We start from the raw sequence: 21,511 nt of genomic DNA on the forward strand, positions 1-21,511 counted from the left end.
AAACTGCCCTTTGTGGATTGTTTCCTGCATAATGTACTATGTGGATGTGGCTGCTCTCCTTGTTTGTAGCTCCCGGTCATCGGACTATCAGTATTTATCAACACTACCTCTCCCTTGTATTCCTTTGCAAGCTCAAGGCTGTGTGGAGGGCAGCTTTTCTACTTGAAATGTGACTGGGGTGTTTGACACCCAGCAGTATGCACAGCCCTTCTGTTCCCTAAAGAAATGTAAAGGACCTCTAAGGCCCACAGTGGAATTCAGACTCTCGTGGCACTAAAGCAGATGGTGATACCTTCTGTACTAACATGGGGCACTAGAGGGATTGCTCTAAGAAGAGGTGCTCCAGGGAGATCGTAGTGAGAGCTCAGGCCTAAGGAAGGGAACAACAAAACCCCAGCACAGCAACCATGAAGCCTGATCTCAGAGCAAAACTCCAACGTTAGTCCCTCTTTGGCCTTTGCCTTCAATTCTTACAGGTGAAACTAGGCTGCCTCCCTGCTGCTGGAAGCAAATGCACCATATAAATCACTTCTAGGCCTCAAGGAGACCTTTTCTTCATGACAGGGACATATATTCTTCTTTTCATCAGCCTGAGAATTTTCTCCTTTGTAGGTCTCTGTAACACCGCAGGAGACTAAGTGACTTTCCTCCCAGGTCCTTCGGTGACCATGCACACAACTACGTCCCCGGCGTACCACGCAGTGCCCTGTAGGAATGCCTTTGAAGCAATACAGCCATATGTTCTGTTTCTTTAATCTGAAGGAGAAAGGGAAACTGTTTCCCCTCAGACCTTGATACTTTAATACGCCACAGACTCAGGCTGGTTACTTTTAGCACAGTAGCACTCTGAAGCATGATTTGGGATCATGGGCATTATGGTAATACACATTATTGAATAATAACATTGAGCAGACTTATTGTGTGCAGGTTACTGCACATCTCAAAGAACCATGACCACTGTAGGGTAAAACGCTCCTCTTTCTGAAAGCATTTTAGCACATCTGGTCCTAGAGTCAAGTAACCTAACAAGTAACCTGCTTGGATGCAAGCCAGCCCTTAAGTGCAGGCTTTGAGCAAGCTCCAGAGCAAGCTGGGAGAGCAGGTTGGCCACTATTAGCAGTGTGGAAGTCCATCATTTATTCTCTCACACCTTGTGGAGATGTCGCAGAGCCAGCTTTGGGCAGGCCTGATAGGTATGATGTTGCGTAGATTTAAACTTAACTAAGTTGTACAGAGGTCCACAGTCAGTGATGGGAGTTGGGGGAGCTGCAGAGGCATAGGCAGGCAGACCAAGGAAGCGGAGAAGGAGGATTGTGAAAACAGGATCACCAGAGAGAAAAGCTTGCCTAACTTCTCTGCATAGAAAAAAACAGATCAAGATCATTTTGTGTCTGAAGCCATGCTCCAAGCTCTGAACATTTACGGGGTAAGCCTTTACTGGCATTGTGTACTAATCAGTTGTCCGGTGCACGTATTTTACATACGTATTTGTGTAGAATGAAGTGACACGAGGTCCGTTTTTGTGGTTGCCACTACTTTATAATTCCTGATCACTGTGCCTTAGTCTCCTCATCTACAGATAGGGATGATGATGATGGTGATGAGGATGGTATCTACAGAAACAAGGATGATAATTCTGTCATAAAGTACTCGAGGGAAAAGAGACAGCCGAGTCTGGTGATTGTAGTATTTGTTATTGTGTACAGTTGTAGTTGGCTTTCTAACAATGCTTCAACTTGGTCCCTTTACTGTGTCACTCCTCAGGAACATCCTGGCACGAACGCTCTCTCTGCTGACACAATTAGAAAATGTGTGTATTCAAACAACTTTTTTTTAAAAAGGGACAAAAAAACCATTGCAAATAGTAATCCAAGAAAACTTTCCAGTTTTCCATTGTATTTGTTAATTTGTTTTCTATTGGTTTTTATTTTGGATTATTTTTGTAAGTTGTAATTGTTCCAGTTTGAGTTATTAATATGTTTCAAGTAGAGTCTGTTTTTTAAAACCACAGGCTAAAAAACCACCCCAACATTTAGAGCAGAAGGGCATCCGTCATCACTAATCATTGCAGTGTTTCAGGTGTCCGTACTTGTGAGCTGGTAACTAGCATGAACTCCATGTACTCTACTGTTTGGTACCGGGGCTTCTGTTTGGGATGCCTAGATGTAGTACAAATGAGCTAAAGAGTAGGCAGGCATGCTTTGTGAAGAAATACATTGACACATAAATTGCCTGGTATAGTAAAGAGCATTTAATAGAATCACAGAATGGTTTGGGTTGGAAGGGACCTTTAAATATGATCTGGTCCAACCTCCCTGCCATGGGCAGGGACATCTTTCACTAGATCAGATTGCTCAAAACCCTGTCCAACCTGACTTTGAACACTTCCAATGATGGGGCATCCACAACTTCTCTGGGCAACATGTTCCAGTGCCTCACCATCCTCATTGTAAAGAATTTCTTCCTTGTATCTAATCTAAATGTACCCTCTTTCAGTTTAAAACTGTTACCCCTTACCCCTTGTCCTATTGCTATGGGCCTTGGTAAAAGGCCCCATCTTTCTTATAAGCCCCCTTTATATATTAAAAAGCCACAATAAGGTCTCCCTGCAGCCTTCTCTTCTTCAGGCTGAACAACCCCAACTCTCTCAGCCTTTCTTCATAGGAGAGGTGTTCCATCCCTCTGATCATTTTTGTGGCCCTCCTCTGGACCCGCTCCACCAGGTCCATGTCTTTCCTGTGCTGGGGACCCCAGAGCTGGATGCAGTACTCCAGCTGGGGTCTCGTGGGAGCAGAGTAGAGGGGGACAGTCACCTCCTTCAACCTGTTGGCCATGCTTTTTATTCAGCCTAGCATATGATTGGCTTTCTGGGCTGCAAGCGCCCATTGCTGGCTCACATCCCATTTTTTATCCACCAGTATCCCCCAAGTCCTTCTCTGCAGGGCTTCTCTCAATCAATTCACCCAGCCTGTACTAATACAGATGTTTGTCCCAACCCAGGTGCAGGACCTTGCACTTGGCTTTATTGAACTTCATGAGGTTCACACTGGCCCACTCCTCAAGCCCCTCAAGGTCCCTCTGGATAGCATCCCATTTGTCAGTGGCATACATGCTAGTGAAAAAAGGTTTGTGACAGACAGCAAGCTAACTTTCAGTGGTATTAAACGCATCTCCAGGACGGTACCCTAAAGTAATTTCTATCAGATAACAAAACATGTTTTGTCTACATACTCTCCCAAATTGCACATTCAAAGGTGTTCCTTCCAGTGATAGAATTAAAGTTCTTGTCCCCTTCCCAGGAAATAAAATACCAAATGCTGACATGCTTTTCATGGTAACAATTGTACCTGTCCATTACAGCTAGGTTCTGCAGAGCCTGAAATACCAGATTTAAGCATCAGCCAGCACAGGAGATAGTGTATTGAAGGGCAGTGGTAAGGTACCTGGAAGTCATTGTAATATCTGCATCAAAGCCGTATATAGGCAGGGTCTGTTACTGGAATCACAGATCTACCCCAGGTATGGCAGCTTTAATTGCAACAGAAACAGCGTTGTGCTGCAGTGGCAGGCTCTGAAAGGTAACATAAAAATTGCTATATAATGAATGACATGAGACAGCGCTTTGAAAATTCTCTTATAACCAATAATGAAATAATATAGTTGTTCTAAAAACCTGTCTAAGGCTGGATGGAAATTAAGAGGTGCAAAACTCACTGTAAGAAATTTAACAGACTGAGAAGTTTGCAGTCTATTTTCATGCTTTTGCTGTCAGTCCATTAGCAGATTTCAAAACACTGGCTTATGTTATATTGCTGACACATATAAACACCTGCCCTTAATGAATTTTTACTTTTGTGGGGTTGCAAAGTCCCTGATACGTGCCACAGAGCTCTTCTGCCAATGCAGATCGTGCCCTAAGCACAGATGTAATACACTGCTTGATGGTTCAGCATGTTAGATCCAAAACTAGGTAATGATGTGATTCATCCTGAAGGCCTCTTAGTGCCAGAATTGTCATTTCAGATTTGATTAGGCTCTTTTTATTATTTAAATTATCCCAGAAGTCAGAAATAATAGAACAGTAATGCCAAATGAATGAATAAATAGTTGATACTAATGGTAAAAGCAGTTAATGTTGCTATTAATTAATGTATTGCTTTCCATTTATTCTTGCGTAGAGAGGCTTCCATTTGGCTTTTAATATTTCACAGAACTGATGTGACAAAATGTTTTTTACATTTTCTTTAAATATTATGAATACCAGTGAACAAAAGTCTATCTACTACTACAGATGTCAATACTTTAGTTAAGACTCATTTATAGCACATTCATAAGTTTCCTAAGTAATCCATTATTAGTTTGTAACCTAAAAATCTAAAAAGTTTCACAAATTCAAATAACATTTCTGAGCAGTGGATTTTGTGTTTTGGTCTCTGATTAAACTGACAGATGTGTAAAATCTCATACAGCCAGTCAAGTCCCTGGTGCAGCTGCAAGTGCTGAAGAGTGCAAGTTATTCCAGCTAAGATCAACATTAATTTACACTCAAATATCTTTCCCAGCCCACCCTTTCTGTTCACGTAATGCAGTTATTTTGTGCTGATTCCACCACTTTGAGGCAAACCATTTTTTTTCCTCACTGGACTCTTCCAATGCAAAACCCAGAAGATAAACTGAAGAAAACATAATAGTCACCTTTAAAAAAATTCTCTTCTTGTTGATTTGGGTACCATCGTAAACCGTAAACCTCAGATTTGCATTATCCAGGTTGATGTTTTAAGTGAGTTAGTCTCTGAAAATGATGTACCTTTTATTTTAGGAAAGCTAGGCAAAACTCAGTGTCATCCTTACATGCCATTTTGCAGGATGAGAGCACATTAACCAATTCTCACATAAGTACAAAGATTTGAAACCACAACGTAGGCATCTTAGCAGTATGCATAGTAGGTAGTTTCTATCAACCTCTTCAGCCTAGGTTTAATTTTATCACGAATTTACAATGTTATCAGTGCAGTTGTCTGGTATCTTGAGAGCCGTCATGCAGTTTGTGCTGGCGTGGTTACGTGTGACCTGCTATGACTGTAGTTTAAATTTTAAGAAACTATGCATGCACATGTATTTTAAACAGATCTGTTTGTGCTGGGGGTTTTGTAGGAATCCTATTAAAATGTTGCTACAGGGAGAAAAATTACGAAGTGTCCTTCATTCATTTTGTTTTAAAAGCACGAAAGGAGTGCTTGAAGTTGGTTCCCAAAATGTTTGAATTTCACGGTCTCGGGAGATTTCTACTGTTTCAGTGTGGTTACAATAAGGCCTCTATCCGAATTTCATCCAGTTCAATGGTCTAATGAAACTTTAAAGAAGGGGGGAGGGGATTATTCCCTTTACTCGTTGAAGTATCGCTTTTATTTTTCTGTGTTTTAAAGTAAAATTGACTGCCGTTAATTGTATTTTTAAAATTTGTCTTTAGATATGGTCAAGACGCTCGGTGATTCTGTAGTGGACTAAAACGATCTTAATGTGTGCTTTAATAAGGATTTTAAAAAATGTAAATGAAAAGCTTAACAAAAGAAACAATGAGGTATTGAAGGAATGGAGTATTTGTTTTATTTTTTTTCCAAGGTCCTTGTCCAGTCGGAACAGGGCAGTCCAGGGACTTTCTGAACATTACCTGCAGTACTATATATATGCAGTCGGGAGATGATAGTTCTTACATGTTTGCTGACAGCAGAATACAGACTGCTGACATGGTACTGAGCTCATCTGAAATATTAGTTCCACAAGAAAGATCAACTATATCTAAGCAAATCATCCTTTCTGAACTGTAGAAAATCACTTCAATCAGTTGAAAGATCTCCTCTTTTTCTTCTACATATTTGTATAACTCACATTGCAAAGGTAAAGTATGGATACATAGGGGAATAACGCTCTCCCTAAGATTGGTAGGCAAGGGGGAGAGCCAACTGTAGCAGCAGTTATAACTCAAGTAAGAGGTTTTCTAAGAATTTTCTCTGACTGAAAAGTTGAAAAATACAAGTCAAATATTTCAATCATTTTTTAGAACAAAATGTGTATCTTTTTCTTAAAGGTGTGTTTACAAGTCCAAAACTCCGATTATGGCCTTGGTCAAATGAATAAAGCATAAATCAGGCCATAATTACTTACAAATAAGGGTTGACGAACAGAACAAAAAAGACAGTGAAAACGTACACCGACTTTTTTTGTTCCATCACTTTAATAAATTCAGACAGAAATTTGAATACAAGCAACCTCTGACTCCCAAACTGTCAAGAGGACAGAGTAACAAAACTAATGGCTCTTTCCTGAATCTAATCTCCACTAGTTTGGTGTTTAACAAAGCAAATATAATGACTAACAAGTATCTTCCACAAAAAATCGTAAAGCAAACAGGTTTTTTTCTAATTGTTCCATTATATTGTAAATTCATACATCTTTCCTTACCATAGGAAGGTAGGAAATATAGAGAGGAAAAAAGTTTTGTATGTATAAATTTTTAGTTTATAATCAAAACCATACTCAAGCATCTATGCTAATGTATTATTTCATGTATTGGGAAAGAGTCTGTAGTTTTAAATACAACATTGTATATTAAGAAAAAAACCCAAATACTGCTTGATTGATTCCAATTGAGTCTTTTTTTTTCTTTTCTTTTTAGTTAAAAGAAGTACTGTGAAAAAATAATTTTAAAAACTTGCCAACAACAAAAATGCTTTTACTAAAGCATTAAATCAGCAGTGTGGTAATATAGCTTTTATGTATAAACTTCATATGGTCATGCAAAGGGTTAAGCTATGTGATTTCAGGATAAAAGGTTTCCTGAGTTGACTATTATTCCTATGGTCTGCCAACAACTTTGCAATAAATGGAATGATTTTTATGGGAATGTGGTTATTCACAGCAAGACTACAGTTGGTGTCAGTATGAAAAATTCTTCTTTAGTAGATTCTCTCAGCAGGGTTAACAGATCTGAAAGAAAGGCAAAAAGTAGTTACAGAGAAGTCTGGCTGGTGTTGGTGACAAATTATGTTTACAAAATGATGGGGTAACCCATTGAAAAAGAAGAAATCAGAACAACAATAAATCAGAGTCTTGATCCTCTAAGTACTGCTGTTCCAAAACAAGTTACTTGTGATTGTGTGTATCGTTTAATAGCTCCCATTTCTCTTGTCAGAAGTGACAAGACTTTCAGAAGTGAGACTTCTGGGCTTTCAGTTGCAGGGGTGTGAAATAATGCTTCAGAAATCAGTAAAATTACTGCAAAGTTATACCATTGTCCTTGAGATAACATAAAATATTGGTAGGTATGAATTAAAATAATTCAGGAGAAAGGAGAAAAAATTTCTCCTTTGATTAGATTTTAATATTATTTTATAATTATTGGTTATAATTATAATATTTATAATTTTTATTATTTCTTAGTATCACTTGTCTATTTTTTACTTCTTTGTGGTTTTTGAAATAATATTAGAAGGAAAGTGTGATGGAGAATCCATTAATATGTTAATGAACTTAGTTGGTATTAACAGTTGCTGCATTTAGGTTTGGTTTGTGATAAGATTTCAGAACACTTAAAATATTAAACCATTGATTAAGTCTGCAGCACTGTCGTTAGAGCTGGTTTTATCTTCCATTTGAGATGAGGAGTAAAGTCACATAGAATTTAGTGATTCTTCCCAAACCATACAGCAACTTTATGGATTTTAATTGTTCAATCATTCATAAAGAAAGTTGTTGGAGGATGGAGGGGTTTGTTACTGTTTTGGTTGGGATTTTTTTAAAAAGGAATAGGTAGCAGCTGTTCAAGAGGTAAACACTGCAGCTTTGAGTGCTTCCTGCTCTTTGTTTCCCTCATGCACAATTACCCCAGTTCTATTTAAAACATTTCATTTGCGAACTTGTTTCAGAGCATTGCAAGACCTCGGTGTAGCATTATGGCATGAATTTCCTTTGTTGTGCTGGGATCACCAATGATGTACCAGCAAGGAAGAAAATCAACCTAGCTGTGTCAATGTCAGGGAAAAAAAAATTATATTTATCCAGTACAGAGCAACAGTGTTGTTGATAGGTGGAGGTTAACTTCTCTTGAGGTAAAGGGGTAGGTTTACTGAGCCAAAAGTAAATATTGACTAAGATGATGCCAAATAAAATAAATTTCTTAAGAACATTACATTTCACATTCTCTCAAACCAGAAAAATAGCATGTGCATTCTTTAATATTCTAAGAAATATTTATTCACCAGCAATATTTTAAAACCAATCTATGAAAGAAATAGTTTTTGTTTGAAAACAGTTTTCGAAAGAGTGTGATAATTACAGATGCAGCTGAAAGCAGAATCAGCTCTTGGTGATTGTTGAATGTAATCATTCATGTTGGTTGTGAATGTTTATTGCTGGTAATACAAAAATTGAGATTATAACAGTGCAGCTTTTCATACAGTGATGGGTTTTGCCAGATGACCTTCATTTAGCAATGAACGATGGACAGAAGTTCACGTTCAGACCACTAGGTCTGGTTCTGCTGCTTTGAGAAATAGCTGTTTTCCTTGAGGCACCTATCTGATTTTGGCAAAGTTAGTCTGATTTGGCTGTGATTGGCAGATGGATCCTGGAAAGTCTTAGCAAACCTTTGGCCCTTTACTTCCTAATTGGTTAGCTGGTTGTTGAATAAGAAACAACTATAGTCACTTATTACAAAAACAGGTAGAAAGGACTGTAGAACATACTGAAAATAGATTTCTGGGCCATCAAACTCCAAAAAATAAGCAATTACAGGAAAGGCTGTTGAATAAGCCTTATTCCTGGTGAGAACACGGGGTGGCTGCAGGGAGAGGAAAACTTCAGACGGAGCTGGCTGAATTATCTCCCTCCCACTCCCAAATACCATAGGGATGGCAGCTGAACTAATCCCTGGTCGCCCAGAGTAGAGTCATCCAGGGCCCTACAGAGGAGTATCTATTCAAAAAGGCCTTTTCTCATTTGGCTGAAATAAGAGTGCACCTCTTCCTGATGTTTGTAATGTCTCTAACGGGAACCTCCCGAGCAGACTGTGGCTAGGTGTGCTTTATGAGGAACCCGTGATTCAACTTCTGATAGTTCACGTTCAGCAACAGAGAGTTCTGGGAAAGCCGAAAGTGATTATTCCAAAAGCTTCAGCAGAGCTTTTTTTTACAGCACTACATTAATTTGTAGATGTAAACCTAATTTCTAAGGTGCTTTAAGTCCTGTGAAGAGTAGGAGAGTTCACTTTCTAATGAACCTGTCAACAGTTGCGGACTCCCTTCCAGCAGGCATCGCAGCAGTTATCTTGGCACATTCAGACTGAGACACAAAGCCCATCTATTTGCATTTAGTTTTCCACAGGAGCAATCCAGGAACAGCTCAGTTTCACTGCAGGAAGGAAGGAAAGAAAGGAAAGGAAATAGAAATCATGCTAAGGAATTTTTCCTGATATATATATGAGGGAATGACTGGAAATAATTTTTCATCTACGTGATACTACAACCATGGGTGACTTGCAGAAAGCTCATGAGGTTCCACTTCATGTATGTGGGACTAAATTACACCGCACATGTAGCTGTAGGTAAATGAAGAGAAATGCAAAACAAAGTCTTTATTCATAGGCAGAACTGTGGCTTTACTGGTGTGTGCAAAACCCAGCTAAAAGCTTCGACCCATCCGAAATGCATGATGCCTGGCTGTCGTGGAATGTGCTGCTGTGGTTCGTGAGTGTTAGAGCTACAAAGAATAACAAATACCTCTCTAGCTCACTTGAGAAGATCATTCCTATAGGCTTATGCAACTTATTAACCACTTAACTTCTTTCATGTGGCCAGTGTTGAGTACCTTCATACTAGGTGCCACTGAAAATAGACCCTATATGATTTCCTTTCTCAAGAAAATCAGATGGAGTGGTCTTTGCACATGTACAGCTCAGCTGAAATACATGGGAGCCTACCAAGCTCATAGAATCACTTTATTTGCCTTCCTGTTGCTTCTCCCTTTCTCTAAACGTAAAGCTCTAAGGTGGCACAAAAACTCTTGCCTATCCAGCTGGCAGACCTAGAGCTCTGGTGAAGCAGGTAGTCGTCCTCTGCTCCGGCTGGGCAAGGCAGCTGTGTCTCAGCTTACTCCCTACTTCTGCCACTGAGCATCGGCATAGGGGTCAACATCTGCCCCACAACACTGAAGGGGGAAAGAAAAGGAAGGAGAAAAATGCAGAGCGTTGTGCAATGGTCTTCCATCTGCCTGTAGGAGCAAACGTTTTAGCTGTCTGTACTGGCAAGGTTAGCAGAGAGAATTTTAATCCCAGTCTTTGTCCCATTAGCAGATAATTACAAGGATGGGAGACTCGCTAGCTCAAAGCATTGTAGCTTTCATTCAAACACGTGCATTTAGGAGATGGTCAACTGCACCAAGGCACAGCAAGTTTAAATGAATGGATTGCACAGGACTGAAAGAGAGACCTTACATCTTTTTGTGAAAATTTCCATGTGAACCACACGAGCACTCTCATTTCCTGAGATATGAGACATTGTTTTCAGGCTTTTATGGAAAAATCATTCTTTTCATAAGTTTAATTTTGAAATTGTTTAAAATTTAAATACATTTGAACAACCTTCAGTATATAGTTTCAATAAAATGTATAAAAGTATACTTTCAAGTTAATACATTTGGGAATAATTCATGACATGCTGACCAGGTTCATGGCTTTTGTTACTTCTTTAAACACATTCATATTTTATTTTCACTGGCTTTCATTAGTCATAGATTTTTTTTCTTTTTACAAAAGTATATATCCGCAGATAACATGAATCATGTCGTAAAGAAGGTATTTACAATGTGAAGTGCTGAACTTTTAAAATAAAGTGAATTTGACATTTTGAACTTAACACTGTCCTTTCCAGGAGTGACACAGACTCTTTAAACACATAAACTTGATTGGTATTTAGCCGTTTCTATCTATGGGTAAAATTCTTTCTCTGACACCCCCCTCTTCCCTTCTCTTTTCCTGCTAAATATACAAAAATAGAATAACAAATTATTTTGTCAGAGTTATAGCAAGAATTGATTGTTAGAGAGGCACTCCAAAACAATTCCCTGAGTAAGATCATACATTACAGAAATAGAATAGTTTTATGTTTTATCATGTCTGAACAACTGGAATGTAATGAGCATATTCGGAATGATAGGGAGTATCTCTGAACTGGAACCCAAACAACAAATCTACACCCTAAAGCCAGTGAGAAAGCTCTGGGTTTGGAGGACTGCACTTATTGTGATTGTCCTGAGCTCTGCTGACCCTGTGCTAGAGGTATGATTTTACATTTTGGTCTCCCTTTTCAATAGAAAGATTTCAATGTATCGAGTAATATATACCGAGACTCTATCAATTCTTGAAATATCTGCTTCATGACAACTATGAAGTAAAGAGAACTAGCAAAATAGAGTTTTCTTTTGCTGTGGGAATGTAACTGTCATGTTACAGTTGCTATATAGATACTTCTCTAGGTCATGCTTTATTTTAAATTGGATTCTTCCAGTTACAAGGTGCAGCTGAAATGAAAATGTAAACCTTGATTTTAGTGTAGCTGCTTCAGTAAACACAAGTTGCAGAATAAGATCTGTATTTATTTTGGAACAAACACTGTTTACTTTAGGAGTATTGTATTTAATCAAAATGCACTTGTTCGTGTGAGGAAGCAAAATAGGATTTTAATCACTTTTTCTATTAGAAAAGAATGGCATCCATTGTACGTTCTAAAAGGGTTACGTGTTCAGTGCGGGAGAGCACTCCTAAGTCATTGGCTATGAAAATGAGTTTGTTAAATAATTTTAGTTCTTAGTCCTCAGTGTTTACAATAGCTAATAGTTTATATAGCTAATAGCCCTACATTTATTTTTCTGTTTTGATGTGCTATTTTAACAGTAAAAGTTGGGGTTTGGGTTTTTGTTGTGATTTTTTTTTTTTTTACACTATAAGCTTCTCTTTATAGTCTTAAGTTTAAAATGGGAGTGTTTTGAAAGCCTTCACAGCCTGATTTAATTCCTTGACTGTTCATCCACAAATTGTCAGACTGAATTTCAAGAACTCTCTTTGTTCTTCATATCCTGTGCCTGACCCACAGGTAATCTGCACCTTTTTTCTTCAGTGCCGAATAATTGTGGTGGGAAAGAAGAGAAAATGTTAGGGTCACAAAGTGCAGGCTAGACAGAGATGACAGGTCCTGCCAATTGAGTGCCAGTATTGAGAACCTGCGAACCGTAGTCTCTGCTTTTTCACATGGATTTGCACTGTATGTTAACAGGCACTCTGCGATGATGGGTTAGGAAGTTCAGCACTTCAGCTTTTATTGCTTTGGCTTGAAAGGAAGTGCAGAGGTTTTTGTATATTTAGCAAGTACAGTAGAGGAGCATTTGGCACAGGCCATACACATACATATGGGATATAGGTGTGTTGTTCTATGTAATGTCAATTCTCTGACCTGTATGCATACTAGAGATTTTGCTGTCCTTCTAGTCAAGTGAAAAACAGAGATTTACTTGTCAAGTTTAATGACTGCTATTAAATAATGTTGGGATCCTTGCATGTTATTTTTCTAAAATTAGAACAGAGACTAGTTGGAGCAATTTGCTTTTTATTTTGCAGGCAGATAATCACAGCTATAAGTAAAAAGGTGTAGAAACCAACAGATTTATAAAGAAAAATGGTCATTCACAAACTAGCTTTGGAATATGCAATTGTTGCTTGGAAAAATGACAATCTGTAAGCCTGTTTCCCAAAGAAGCATGTTGTGATGGCTTATAGAAATGATGGGTATTTGTGGAGCAGATAATAATCTGAAAGGGTATGTATCTTAAAGGGTATATATCTTATTTCTGGAAAAGACGTAAACAGAGTTACTGCTGTTGTAAAAAGCTGCGTAAAACACACAGCAGTGTACACTAGAGAATATTTTTTTTAATTAAGGTTTTTTCAGATACTTCACATTTATAAAGGATTGCAGCTTTAACTTGTTTTGCCAGATCTGTTCTCACATGTACATGACCAAATTTCTCTACTGTTCAGTAGGGAAAATGAAGCAGTGGATATAATTGCGTAGTGACAGATATGAGAGGAACAGAGAATCCCAGCAATCATTTCCTGCGAGCTGGCCAGCTTCCAGGCTGTCTCAATGGGCACGCTGATGTAAAGGCAAAATGAAAATAGCTTGTTCTGAAGGGTGGTTGTTGGTTTTGTTTTTTTCCCCTCTCTCATTTGACTTTGCAGACTAAGGTATTGAAACAATTAGTTGACAGCGTGGTGTTAGTTTTCTCATGGTAAATTAAGAAGATTAACCAAATGTGGAAATGTATTTTAGCTATAATCAGCAGATTTGGGACTGTAATACTTCAGCATCCTCTGAGGTTATGTTCATAATATTATTCATGTTATTCTTTTTCATAATGTGCAAACTTGTCCAGAGTTAATCTTACACTCAGTGTTTTTTCAAAGACAGTAGAATTATTAGATTTATTTTTGTTAGTTTTGTAACACAGAAATGTAGATGATCAGCATGCTAGCCGTTATGTCACTCCACTTGGCACGTAGTATTGGCGCAGATAAGAGGAACTCTTGTAACAGCCTTAATCTCTTTTTTTATTGTTATTAATTTTCCTACAGTAAATTGAGTAGTGAGGCATATTTTACATAATTATGGCAGAAGTGCACAACTTAACGGGTGGTAGCAAAGGAGCAAAGTAATATAAATATTTGCAGAACATTTCTGCCATAACTTAATGCTTTGCATATGAATCTTTATAACGATCCTAAGTTAGTTTAAAGGAATGATTCCAGAAGACTACATATGTCCAGGCATTTTAAGAGCTGTGAATGATGACTGTGGAGCATCTCTGGGAGTCTTTGGCTCATCGTACAAAAAAAGAAAAGAGAAGGAGGAAAAGTTAGGACGAAGAAGTTAGCAAATGCTTTGGGAATGGAGGAGGGAGAAGACACAAGCTTTCCATGTACAAATCTTAGGCTAGACTCATCTAGTCATTAATTTTCTATTGTTGTTTTTCTTTGGCTTACTGCATTTCACTGGAGACATATTTTCACTCAGCAAATGATTGCAGCAGTTTTATGGAGCTCCTGCAAGCAAGTATCTGCTGCTTGCTTCAAGCCCCAAAGCAGAGCTGATGGAAGGGAACATAGAAACAAGTCTCAGTTACTCCATGCAACGTCTGTTGGTTTAATTGAGCTGCTGCAGGAGATTTGTTTCAAGCTGAGCTACCAGTTGTGGCACTGAAAGGTCTGAGGGACACAAACACATGGATCCGTGCAAGCCAGCTGTGCTAGAGAACAGCAAAGGACAACATGGACAGTAACTTCTTAAACTGCTATAGGTAGATTTGCTAAGTTACATATGCTGACACTCTCATTTTCCCTTAGGCTAATTGGTAAGTCCACAGACCAATCCCCCTTATCACCATTAACAACGTATCTTTGAGCATGCTTTGAGCATGATACTAATGTTTTATATCACCTATCTAGCATCCTCCCTCATCCAAACTTGCACTTTAAAGGTATATAGGAAATGTCTCCTTTCTCTCTCTTGACAATAGCTTTTGCTGGGGTCTCCCTACAGGCTTTTAAATCCTCCTGCATTTCACAGCTTGCTGTCTTTCGTGCTGCTATCCCTGAACTGAAAAGACTTGCTCTCTCCCGTTGCAGAAGATCAATTTTCTCTCTGCCTCGTATTTTTTCTTAAAATGTAATTCTTCGTGAAGCCTTTTGAAGAAACCTCCCCAGCTTCCAGATGGCACTTATTTGACGTGGCTCTGAGGGTGCTGTGTTGGGCAGCTGCCAGGCTGCTGCCAGGAGGACCAGTCCCGCTCCCACCCCCCAGCCTCACTCTCCTGCCGTTTCCCACAGCAGCCGTCAAGCTAGTGTGCTGATCACACAGAAAACCAACCAAGAAAAAACAACCGCTCCAGGTTTCTGACCAACTTGCCCTGTGATTGCTGGCCACAGCTGCAAGGGATCTGCAGCAGAGATCTGAATCAGAGCAGCATCGCTTCCCTAGACTAAATTACCCTTTGCAAATACCTGTCCTATCCCGTGTCTGCCCCTCATACACAGAAAATGCATGCAGCACCATGAATAAGGTCTTTTAAATACTTCTGTATGTTTTAGTAGCCCAAATCTCATTTTCAAATGTGAATTAAGCACTTTGGCAAGGGTTTCATTAAAATCAGTGCAGTTTAGAAGACCTATGTGAGAATAGGGCTTAGATGCCTAAAATACTTTGCCCTTCTGAAAGTATTATCCCTGAACTATACCAAGTGCATTTTGCTTTCCAGGGACTGATCCCAAAGTGCAGAGCTGCATCTCAGCCTGTCTGACTTAAATCCAAACCTTCAGTGCAAACATGTCATCACTTGTAGTCCCTCATTGAAGATTTCAGACTGGATAGACTGAAGTTGCAAGGTCAACACCTTTAGGAGCAAAACACAGCTTGCTGCATAATCTTTATACATAAGCCACAGGATATTTTGCTCCTTACTTGCCAATTCAACCTATTTTAAAAGAGAATCCAACAATTTTAATGTTCTGCTTTGGAGCTGACTGCTAAACTGATTCTATCATAATAAAATACATCTGCATAAATAACATGTATTTATAGTGTTTCTACAGGGACTTCCAATATTAATTTCAGATATCACTTTGCCGGAGAAATTAGGGGGAGAATACTAGTAATGTATTTCCTATGAAAATTTTACAAAAGTGTCAAATATATCTGTAAAAGTTTGAAATGGTAAGCCTGCAAACAAACCAGTATTTTTTTTTTTCTGAATGGCTGTTTAGCTCTAAGTTGGCTCTCATCACAGAAGCTTTTTGGGGAAGTACTTGAGGATTTTATGAGTCTTTGTATTTTTATTAAAATATATCTTTGCAAAAATGTACTGGTTGGAAGTGCATACTCTATTTGTTGGTCAGTGTCAAACTTCATTTTAGCATATCCCTGATTATGGTGCATATTGAGTAAACAGCTATTTTAAAATGTTGAATGTGTGGGTGCTTGCTTATAACTAACCAGGGGACTGAACAGTGTCTCAGGTAGTCTTTGCTCACAAAAAAAATGCTCCATGCCAAACAAGCAGGTGGAAACAGGTACCAGGTGTTCTGAAGGAAGGTTGGACCAGATCAATTAATGGTGGGCAGGTAATTGGCTTCTTTGACGAGGTGTTCCTAAATAACTTTACTGCTAAAAGAGAAATTGCTAAATGAGTGTTTTTCCTTCCCATGTCCAGGGGTTGAAAAATGTACCCATCGCTCATTAGCCCAAAGTCGGAGTCAGCTAGACAGCGTGAAAAAATACCTGGCACTCAAAGCTCACATTTAGCCTCAAAGCTGTGTTCTGCCACTCAACAGGAACAAAACAGTCGTGCACTGGTTGTGACCTTCCTTTACTTGTAACGTAGTGTCAATCACATTGGTCTTTAATCCTTTCCAAATTATAACATGTATTTCTTGTGCTTTGATTTTGCTTCATTCCCTTCCGGAGTTTACTTTTTTCTTCTTTTATTCCTGACCAAAGAGGACACTATCTCTCTCCATTATATTCAGTATTTCACCTGAAATTTGTGATGTTCATGATCTTTTCTTCACTTTGCTTACTTTCTTGACAGTTTCTATACCTTTACCCCACCAATTTTTAGTCTCTGATTTCTTTCCTGGGCTTTTCTCTCCAAAATCCCTCTTTCTTTCGATACCATGATTTCTATTTCTAATGTATCACTTCAGTTCTCACTTTCTACCTACCAAGCAGATGGTTAGACAAAAGGGGAGAATGTCTGTGATGTCTCAGGGCTTGTGATGGTCCCAAGACCTTGCAGCATAAATTAAAATTCCAAGTCCTCAGCTCCTCTCTAACTGTGGGATCTGAGATGTAGTGGTGTCATCTTTCCTGCCTCTGTCTTTTGCCTGAGAGAGCTGAATTTAGAAGTCTGTTGAGTTATTCCTTCTTTCAGCCGCTCCTGTGAGAAGCTAATCTTCTACTCCTTCCTTTAGTTTTGTGCTTACTACAAAAATTGTTTCTTTTTCCCAGATTTCTATTTTGAATCCACTTCTCCAGCAACTTGTTCCAGTTGTCATTCGTAGTTTCCAGGCTGGGGGAGGAGGCTATTGACTTGGTAATTTTCACTGCTACATTGGCAACTTAAGCTTAAGTTTTCTATCCATGGAGACTTTGAGACATCACTGAGCAGTGGAAGAGTAACTACAATGGGAAACTCACGGATTCAGGAGGGTGTCTCTTGATTAGTTTACTCTCAGTTCATATGTGAATCGTTAACTGGGTAGGCATTTGGATGGACAGTTCCTTTCAGTTTTAAACAAAAAAACTTAATTTCTGTGAATTTGATAATTTGGTGAAGAAGCTTCCAGCTTTTTTTTAGCCAAGTTGATTTTCAAAGCCTGGCAACATATGTTCACACTTGTAGTTTCAGCTGTGTCTGTACATCTAATACATTTTGTCTGCCTGAGGAGGAAATTCACTGTATGGTGGTTAAATATGAGCAAATGTAGTATTGCCTTTCCTGTGCTGGTTGTCGCTTTTACCTCTCTCTCTAGCACAAGCTACCTATGCGTAAAATACAAGAGTACGTATTACAGTAAGAATAAGTATATGTTGTACAAGTGCAAAAGAACACACCTTGTTCTTCAAAGCATTTGAAAAGTTTCCGAGGTATTTTTTGTAGACCTATGTTTTTAAAAACCTAGAATCCACAGCCATCATGTGAGGCCAAATAGACTTCTTCAGCTTTTTTCTTATCTGAGGTTGTTGACCTCAGGAGAGGAGGAGAAGGTTACAGGGTCAAAGTCTTTTCCTCCTTGGAGCTTGCTGCTTGCTGGGAGAGGGTTGGCTGGAAAATAGATGTTTTAGAAAAAGGGTTGAGGGTCATGATTTTAATTCTGTTAGGGAACAGCTGGTTTGAGTTTCTTTCCACTTCTGTCTTTCCCTCCCTTCCTCACAAATCCATGGAGAGAGAAAAATTTGTTCAGAGGAAAGCAGTAACACAAAAAATAAAGGATTGTAGTATTTTCATGTTTAAAATGGATCATGTTTGTTATAGGACTTCACATTAAGAGAGAGAAGAGGAAATTATTAAAATAATTGAAATCCATTATTGTTTCAAGCATTGAATTGAGATTGATTTAGAGTGCCAGAGGTTTATTTGTTTACCTGCCAAAAGTTAAATTGTTAATAGTGATGTTCTAAAGTTTTTTTGGTGGATAAACAATATGCATTACAATTTTTAATTTAGTGATGAACGAAGCTAATTATGAATGTGCTGTGTTAGTCTGCATACAAGTCGCTGAAGGAAGATGGTTTGATTTGGCTATTTCTGTTCAGATTTTCTTCATCTTTGCATGCTGCTTTCATGCACTAAGACCAAACAGAGAGAAGGAAACTCACAACTCTCAAATGAATGGCAAACTAGGAACAGATTTTTCGTCTGCGCTCCTCTGAAACACTGGCCTCAGGCTGTGTTGGTGTGTGGCTCAACAGCAATCAGAGGTCATAATTTCATTGGCGGTTAGCATCAGGTTTAATTTTTCTAATATGTTACATTTACCAAAATGTCTGTTTTCAGTTACACTTATGCACTGACTGAATCAGCTTTGAGCAGCATGATGTTTTAAGGTACCTGAAAGGCTACAAGAACATTTATGGAACACATATGCTAATTGTTTTTAACCACTTTCCTTTCTAAACACAAAAATGTGTTTTTGGAAAGCCATTTAACAGTAGTAGCTAATGATGGTGTGCATTTATTCTAAGAAATGAGCACAAGGAATAGGTAAAATAGTTGTTTTAACAAGACTGCCATCTACTGATTTGCACAATTAAAAATATCCCTGATGAGTAGATCGTTCATAGCTTTTTATAGCTTTATTGTCGAGAATTGCAAGATCAAGAAAATTATGAAGTCTTTCTGTCGCCTTAGGAATGCGACCAGGTTCACATTGATGACGTGTCTTCAGACGACAACGGTCAAGATTTAAGGTACAAGAGAACTGAACAAGATAAAACGTTGCTTTGCAAGTTCCTTCCTGGGAAAGCAATGAACTGCTGTAACGCTTACAGTAGTTACCGCTGTCTTTTTAGCTGTCTTAGTCTTTGCAACCCAGTGAAGTGAGTAGCTGGTGGTTGAATGTAGCCTGGTGCCTTTTGTTAATCTGGGGGTTTTCCTATCTCTGACTAGCACCTACAACTTCGGAACAGACGGCTTTCCTGCGGCCGCCACCAGTGCAAATTTGTGCCTCGCGACAGGGGTGCGTGGAGGAGTGGACTGGATGCGAAAACTGGCTTTCCGCTACAGACGAGTAAAAGAAATATATAATACCTACAAAAATAATGTCGGAGGCAAGTGACCCTGAAGTATATAACAAAAACTAGACGAGAAGTAGTAAAAGGAAGAACTTTTCGTTTCTGTTCCTTTTTTAACATGGTAGCGTTTAGTGAGCTGTTTAGTTTGCGGTGTGTAGAAAATTGTCTCTGAGCTAATTGAAAGCAAAGGAAAATGACAGAATATTACTTAATTTCGGTGCAGACATGCCCTTATCTACTCCACAGGTCTTCTTGGTCCAGCAAAAAGAGAGGCTTGGCTACAACTAAGAGCGGAAATTGAAGCTTTGACGGATTCTTGGTTAACGCTTGCACTGAAAGCACTCACCCTTATTCATTCGAGGTGAGTACAAAGAGTACGGGGTAGTTAGGAAACTTTAGGATGTCTGCTGATGATCTAGAAAAGGCCGCCTGGTCTGGTGGGCAAAAGGTTGAACCCAGAGGGCCGCCTTCTCATTCCTTGACCATGCCACTCTGTACCTTGCTTTCCTGTAAAGTGGAAAAAAACCCCTTTCTTTGTAAGTGGCAGTAATACTGGTGAGGGGTTCTGATGGGAGGGATAAGGTTTTCCTTCTTCTGTTTTGTTTTGTTGTGTTAAAAAAAGGATGTTTGCGTTTTCTCTTCCATAGGACAAACTGTGTGAACATTCTCGTAACAACTACTCAGCTAATTCCAGCTCTGGCAAAAGTCTTGTTGTATGGACTAGGGGTTGTATTTCCCATAGAGAATATTTACAGTGCAACTAAAATAGGTGAGCTATTTTTATAATGCTGTGATACATCTGAAGCTGTATTTCTAAATAAAAAGATATTGTAGTCTATATTTATTTTTGACATGCATTCACTATAGCAAATATAGAGACTAGTAATACTTGATCTCATGAAACGCTTTTCATGCTAAAGCATCCTAAAAGTGCTTTTCAAATGTTTGTCATGATCCAGCACAGAAAACTTCATGTAGCTCTATTAACGCTGCTGCAGCCTCTGTTAGGAGGAAATATAATTGCTTTTTTGTCATCATTTCTCAAAACTGTGAGGCTGTGTAGCAGTTGACAAGGCTTTTCAGTAGGCTGTGAGTACAGAACGCTGAAGTCCCCCCAGATTAGCAGAAGAAATTCTGTAAAGGTAAGCCCTGGCTCCATTTGTTTTCATGGGCTCTGGAGCAAATTTTGGTAAACAATTTACCAGAAGCAAGAATGTTTTGCTGCAGAATGTAATTATTTAAGTTCATTCATACTGACTGTAATAAGCTTCAGCCGGGCAAATGTTTATTTCTGTTTTCTGGTTCAATATAAAAGATGTTATTCTGAGTATGTAGAAGTACATAGGACCAGATGGCAACGGTGCTTGTAGTTTTTAACGTGATTATGACATATCTGTTCTGTCTCAGATTCCCTCAAAATTGTGGGCTACATGAAAACATTTTTCATGTGTTCTTAAGTATCTATAATAGAGGAAGCTCAAATGGCCAAGAAAAAATGGTGGGTTATTTTTGTTTGGTTTTGTTTTTTAAAAAAACCTTGGTTGAGAGTTTCATGTAGAAATTTGAAAGCATTACCAAAAAAGATTTAAAACTGTTTTCTGCATAGAAATGTTATGATACCGTCTGTCAAAACTTTAAAGTAAATTAAAACTTGGAATTGTAATACTTTAAATAGACATTTTAATTAAAACATATTTTAATAAGTATTCACTTGTGAGTTCACGTACGCAGGACAGAAGGGTGTTTTTGGAGAACTGCGTTCAGTCACTGACTGTCACAGGAAATCATGAGACTTTTGTAACATGACACAATTCATAATTTTCAAGCGCTGTTTCAACCTAGTTAGTGTTGGAGGTTTCTTATGCCTGGCACCACTGTTAAAGGGCGTCATTGAGTACTTTGGCTTCTCTGCCGGCTAGAAACCTTTTTTTAATTTCCAAACTATTTGTTCTTATGCTGGTATTGTTCTCTAGCTGAAATAACTATTTTGAAAAACACGATTTTTCCTGTTGGTTGCTGTAGACACACAGGTAAGCATGTACCATGACCAGACTGAAGTGATCTTTCAGAATGGGGACATTTGAGAAAACTCAATTGTAAGCATTCTTTCTGGCTTC

The 21,511-nt window shown here is 38.6% G+C and overlaps 1 protein-coding gene across 9 annotated transcripts in view; it reads left to right on the plus strand.

The window, feature by feature from the left end:
• Positions 1-21,511, plus strand: part of EYA1 (EYA transcriptional coactivator and phosphatase 1) — a 90,762-nt gene that overhangs the window by 59,469 nt on the left and 9,782 nt on the right. For all 9 annotated transcript variants that reach the window (XM_072851234.1, XM_072851238.1, XM_072851240.1 and 6 more), the window contains 4 exons: positions 19,012-19,070; positions 19,270-19,430; positions 19,641-19,755; positions 20,042-20,163. In XM_072851234.1, the coding sequence (XP_072707335.1) occupies positions 19,012-19,070; positions 19,270-19,430; positions 19,641-19,755; positions 20,042-20,163 (457 nt within the window). The remainder of the gene's footprint in view (positions 1-19,011; positions 19,071-19,269; positions 19,431-19,640; positions 19,756-20,041; positions 20,164-21,511) is intronic.

The sequence above is a fragment of the Ciconia boyciana genome, chromosome 2 (assembly GCF_034638445.1).
Source record: "Ciconia boyciana chromosome 2, ASM3463844v1, whole genome shotgun sequence".
Classification (NCBI taxonomy): domain Eukaryota; kingdom Metazoa; phylum Chordata; class Aves; order Ciconiiformes; family Ciconiidae; genus Ciconia; species Ciconia boyciana.